Source organism: Monopterus albus, unplaced genomic scaffold, assembly GCF_001952655.1.
Source record: "Monopterus albus unplaced genomic scaffold, M_albus_1.0 scaffold10.1, whole genome shotgun sequence".
Classification (NCBI taxonomy): domain Eukaryota; kingdom Metazoa; phylum Chordata; class Actinopteri; order Synbranchiformes; family Synbranchidae; genus Monopterus; species Monopterus albus.
The window spans coordinates 2,433,774-2,440,084 of NW_018127890.1; the positions used below are offsets into that span (position 1 = coordinate 2,433,774).

General features: G+C 42.9%; 1 protein-coding gene across 1 annotated transcript in view; it reads left to right on the top strand.

Annotated features, from left to right (window-relative positions):
- tln2a (talin 2a) overlaps positions 1 to 5,744 on the top strand; it is a 46,773-nt gene extending 41,029 nt beyond the window's left edge. Inside the window, 5 exon segments of the mRNA XM_020590040.1 lie at positions 538 to 662; positions 1,934 to 2,122; positions 2,206 to 2,388; positions 2,807 to 2,932; positions 3,123 to 5,744. Coding sequence (XP_020445696.1) covers positions 538 to 662; positions 1,934 to 2,122; positions 2,206 to 2,388; positions 2,807 to 2,932; positions 3,123 to 3,251 — 752 coding nt within the window. The 3' untranslated portion in view covers positions 3,252 to 5,744.
- Positions 5,745 to 6,311: the final 567 nt, after the last annotated feature.

Here is a 6,311-nt window from a genome sequence, read left to right on the forward strand (position 1 = left end):
CAACTGAGCCGCTCATTGTTTATAATTACTAGTAGGAGGCCACATGTTTAGTTTCCCAAATAGCAGAGAAACAGAAACATTCCGTTAAACTGTTGGTAATGTTCCTGTCCTCCTTCTCTTGCCACAGATGGAGGTAAGTTAGCATTGTGTTCTGTACTGTGACTTCACCAGTTGTGAGCTTGTTAATACCTTCTCTCCTCAGCGCTAACATGGATTCATTTCATCTCATCCCAGTTACATCCAGCTGCTCTCAGGCTTCTTGGCCACATAGCTGGCTCTGTTTGTCATACTTTGGTTTATGGGCCATCTCATTTGAAATAAATCACTCCATCTTCATTGCAGTGAATGGCAGTTTGGTGCCTCCATCAGTTATGCATGGGCTGTGGTGATATGTGGCACTTTTTTTTCCCCCCCTGTGTGATCATGTGGTGTTGTGAGGCATGTTCTGCTGACACACTGCCTTGTGAAGTATTTTTTGAAGTCCTGTTTGGAAATTTGAAGGTTAATCTTGGTTATACATGTGCATGCGTGCTTCAGGGTCAGAGTGGGTGGACCCAGAGGACCCAACAGTGATCGCAGAGACCGAGCTGCTCGGAGCAGCGGCGTCCATCGAAGCAGCAGCCAAGAAGCTGGAGCAGCTCAAACCCCGAGCCAAGCCCAAGGTGGATCTCCACACACCTGGAAATGTATTTAAAGCCATGACTGGTTACTCTACCATTATTAGATAGGATATATCTATTTTGCTGCTCATGACACAGCATCTGAGCACTGGATTAGTATAATATCGATACTGTACACCCAAAGTGTAAATGCCGTATTGCAACAGTGACATTTTTGTGCTTTTTATATCTAACCTCTTATTGGGATCAGATGTTTTTGAAATGTGCAGTACACGCTGTGCGTTTACAGTGGTTTTTAATTAAAGCTTTATTGATGTTCTGTGGTTTATATTGAAGTTTCAGTGTGTCGTTGGAAGTAAAATGACACATTGGTTGTGATATGGTTACTGTGACGTTGCGTCTTGTCTCTCCTTGTTTACCTAGTTCCATCAAAAAAAAATTTTGGCCTTGATTTAAGACCAAAATCTTTTAGTTTGAACTTTCCCAGACACATTTTACCCTGTGCACTGGCCATCGATGTCCATCACAGTTTCACCTTTTCATTTTGTCGCTGTGGCTTAATGTTGAGATGAAAACTCAACTTTTACACAATGCAGCTGCCATATCTTCCCCTTCCTCCTCAAATCCTCTGTCCATCTGTTAGTTCTAGCCAAAGTCTGTCCCAGTATATGTCGTCTAGCTCCCAGTTACCCCCGCCTCCACTACTGGAGGCCTCCTCTGCAGGGCTCTGTCTGATATGTTTGATATATTAGGTTGTTATTCAGTCCCAACTGTATATCAAACATATTCCTACAGTGTCCCGCCCTGTCTACAGACTTGTGGTGTGAATGTGTTCGTGCATGAACGTGTGCGTGTTTAACCAGGCCAACATGAGTACAAGTGGATGTGTAAGACTAACACTTGATGTGTGTGCGGTGTCTTGGTTCTCCTTCGGTTGCATCGAGCTCCTTACCTGCTGTGGTTTACCAAGATGCTTTCTTTGCATCTGACTTCTGAGCGTTAGCTTTTGTTTCTCTGTGTCATCGAGTGTCAGTATTCATGAAGGATCAGATACAACGTTTTACATCCTAAACACTTGTTGAAGTGGTGAATCACATTCATTTCCTTTCTATGCAAAAATCTTGACTCAAATCTTATTTCCACTGAGTAATAAAGTTTGAGTTTCCTGGAATGTGGTTACAGTGAAACTGTGACAGTTGACCAGAGTCACATGTAGAAGTAGTCGGAGATGATTTAACTGGGTGTTTGATTTAAACCTTAGTAGGAAATGAAGCCAGTAAATGACCCCTCCCTTCTGGTCCTCTCCCCCTCAGCAGGCAGACGAGACGCTGAACTTTGAGGAGCAGATCCTGGAGGCTGCTAAGTCCATAGCTGCAGCCACCAGCGCTTTGGTCAAATCGGCCTCGGCTGCCCAGAGAGAGCTGGTGGCTCAGGGCAAAGTGGGCTCCATCCCAGCCAACGCTGTGGATGACGGACAGTGGTCCCAGGGCCTCATTTCAGCTGTAAGTATGAAGGTGGCTTTTTACACAAGTTAGTCTGAGGCACACTTTGGCAAACGATGCACTCTCTGATTTTCCTCCGCCAGGCGCGTATGGTAGCCGCCGCGACCAGCAACCTGTGTGAGGCAGCCAACGCCTCGGTGCAGGGCCACGCCAGCGAGGAGAAGCTCATCTCTTCAGCCAAACAGGTGGCGGCCTCCACTGCCCAGCTGCTGGTGGCCTGTAAGGTGAAGGCTGACCAGGACTCAGAGGCCATGAGGAGACTGCAGGTTCGCAGCTTTGCTACTTTTTATCACAGCTTTTTGCTGCGTGGTTTTTTATGATGATAGTAATCGTCGTAAGTATTTTTTTTTATTTTCAGGCTGCTACTGAGCTATCTTTACTTCACTTGGGCATTTCCATTTGATGCTGAGTCATACTTCAGCTTATGATGGTCTTAAAAATATGATGCTACTCCCTGGAGCTGAACATGAGAGGATCACTTACATATTAATGTATCAGTATATATAATTAAATTTTATATCCATGTAATATTTTCCTGCATCATTTTGGTTGATAATACTTGTAAACTGACTGAAGGACTTTTACGTGGACCAAAGTATTTTCCCTTTGTTGTATTCCTTTTTTTACTTGAGTACTTACATCACTGTGCGCTGCCGTTTTCACCTGGTCTCTTCCTCCCTTCAGATTGCTGGGAATGCTGTGAAGAAGGCCTCAGACAACCTGGTGCGGGCCGCTCAGAAGGCCGCGTTTGACAAAGCAGATGATAACAGCGTGGTGGTCAAGACGAAGTTTGTGGGGGGAATAGCACAGGTAATGCCTCTGAGCAGCACCAAGAGATGACAGATCTGACTTCACTTGGATTACTGATTGGGACTGAGTAAAGGTTTCAGACAACTAAAACCCTGATATTCAAGATATAAAAGCATTATAGAAGTCAGCGTTGACCAAAACATACTGATTTATCCAGTAGCTAAAACGTTGAAATGCATTGTCTGTGCAGATTATTGCAGCGCAGGAGGAGATGCTGAGGAAGGAGAGAGAGCTGGAAGAAGCCAGGAAGAAGCTGGCTCAGATCCGGCAGCAGCAGTACAAGTTCCTGCCCAGCGAACTGCGAGAGGACAACAACTAATTATTCAGTCACTGCTGCACAAGCTTAAAACTGCGTGAAGAGCACATATGCTTGTGTACGAGTTAGTGGCACACTTAGTCAGGTATGTGGCCTACAGCGACTTCAGATCTGTTGCGACTGATTGAACAAGCCCCAGTCTGCAGTGAATACTGCTGACCGATCGTCACCACGCAGAAACGTCGCACAGACAGCAAGTTTGTAATACTACTGTGTAGAACTGACTGCTTTCTGACAACGAAGAGTGTGGCGATTTGTCTGAACTGCTTTTTGTCCTCATGTATACCATGAACTGCTTTGACTGATGTGGTCTGAACCAGAATGTGAAGCGCTCGGGACAAACAGTGCGCCTCATACGCTCTCGTGTTTGCTCACAAGCTACAGTCTGTGGTTTTCCAGTTTGCAGCTCTAGTTCATAAACGTTCAAGATGAAGTATTGATTGTATTGCTGTTCATGTTCATATAGCCATTTAACTGCACTGTCACTCAGAGCAACAAGATTTCATCTCAGTACTCTGATATTCTGTGAATGTTAGCCTCCAGTTTGGTACATGACCGTGGTCTCAACTTCAGCTCTGTGCTCTTTAACCCCATGTGAAGGAAGGTGTGAGTTTGCTTGTTGGTGTTTGTTGGACCATATTCTAAATGTCAATAATGCACAGTTCTCTTTTAGGGATCTTCTTTTAAGCCTTGTCATTTTTATGCTGACTGTGACGGGTTCTACATGCAGAATGCCGTGTGCAGCCACTAAGGTTCAAGAAGAATTATGTTACTGTGCGTCTACACAGAAGAAATACTTATTGCTCCTGAGTATTATCACAGAGTCTAATGACTTCTAGGCAACAAAACCTATTCGATATCTTACCAGACCTTCAACATCATTTTTAATTCGTATCATTTCAGGTATTGAAACCAACACATGGTATAAACTGATCATGATGCAATAACGTAGATGGTGCTTTAGGGGGCAGTACTGGTTTCCCTTCTACCATGCAAACTTCAAGTAATAATGCAGGAGATGATGATGTGTAATTGAGTGCTTATTTTACTTCCAGTGCTGAGAAGGTAGTTTGGGTCAGCGAGCAGGTTGATTGGCTGCAACATCATGCAAATTCAGAAAACCTGTAAATGCCTCGGACCTCTTGAATGGACTGAACGCCATGCGGGGTTGCTTCTGTGTATTCTGTGCTTGGTCTGATGGTTTCTACTCCCTTCCCCTGATAACTTTTTGTCCCATTGTTAGAAAGTGAGTAATTTTTTCAGTAACAGTGGATCACTGGATCACACTGAACTAAGTCAGTTCACCTCTGGTTCTGTAAATATGGGAAGCAGCAAAAGGCAGAATCTGATTACTACTTTGCAATAAGCTAAAAAAAAATGTAAGAGTTGAGGTTCAACATAGTGAAGTGACTGCGGCACTAATCACTGCAGCTCATTCTTCTCCTTTATTTGTGTTAGTCTTTGAATGTCAGGGTGCTCTGTGCCACTTTACTGACTATGCTACTTGCTGCAATAGAAGAACCTTGTTTGATTGTAGTGTGGTTGGTTCCCGTGTTTTACTATATGGGCTGTGTTTCACTATTAAACTGCAGTATATTGTAAGATTAGGTCCTGCTGTGAAAATGCATGGCTTTGTGCTTCAGATGCATCTATTGTTTATACAGACTCTTAAAGGCACGCTGAGTGATTCAGACCTCCACATGCAGACAGTGTACTGCAGCAAATGGCTAGAGACAGAATGTCACGTTATAGTTTTTTAAGAGAGTTGGGTCTGAATTCAGAGGGAGGGAGGGGTGGGAGCTCTACTGCTCATCAGTCCAGTCTGTAGTATTATCGTTAGTGCCTTAGTCCTTAGCCCATACAGTGTCTGGTCTGCGTGAGCGACGCCATCGCCTCATCAGTTGGTAGAAGGTACTGGACAAGCAGTTTGTTTGGGAACATAGGTTGATGTCATCCCTCTTGTTAGTGTTTCTCTTCACCATTCAAACAATTACATCTCCTTTATCCTTGTTCTCCTTTTCTCTCTCTGCCTTCCGGAACGACAGGGGAACTGTCTGTCAGTCAGAAAAATGTGTTGCGGTTTAATATGTACCATTAACGTGTATATTAGAGGAGCACATTTTTGTACTGCATTCCACGGGCATATACCACAGTGCTTCTGAACCACGGCAGACTAGAGATTCAGGTCTGCCAACTGCTTTAGTCTATGTTATGAATCACTGAAATTTTATGGATGGGATTTTTCCCTTGTGCTTTTAAGCCTCTATGAAAGATAAATGTGTTGAGAACATTTCGATATATCTGTCACCATGACAATGTCGTGACTCATTTCAATGATGTGAAGTAACTGAAGTGTTCTGTATGTTTTTCTCCCTTAGCTGAAATAAACTTATGACCTTACTATAATAAAGATGTGATAACATACTAAAGGTATTTATCTGGCCTCAATAAAACTTTTTTTTTGTATTCACTGAAAATAAAGTATTTCAATGTTGATTTATTGTTTGGGTTACTTCCTTTGTGGAGCACAGGATGGGCTGTGTGTGCATTTTGCACTGGGTAGGATTTACTTTAGCCTACTCACCTTCTATTTAACAACATTTGTCTTTATTCTTTTTCTAATTTGAGGCCTGCATTAATACTCAAATATGACAATTACTGCATCCAACATCCAGCCTGGACTGAAGAAAGACCGTCTTATGTAATAAGTATTGGTGCTGCCCATACCTCTTGCCATTCTTCACACCTCAAACCACAGAAGTATTTAGAGTTGAATATACCTTTATACTTGATTTATATCCTTCCCTCACAAGGTCAAAGTGTTTATTTGTCATATGCACAGTTAGGAAACGTGTTTCCCTGTACAATGAAATTCTTACTTTGCCGTCCACATGAATGCCACACAATACAAGTGAACTATCAAGTAAATGAACAATAACACAAATCTAAATAGGCAGTAAATCACAAATCTAAAGCACTTTAAAGCAGCAAGTGAAGGAAGCAAATAACAAGAACACAATGTAATGCAGAGAGAATATATGCTACGTGGGAGTCGTGGAGTGT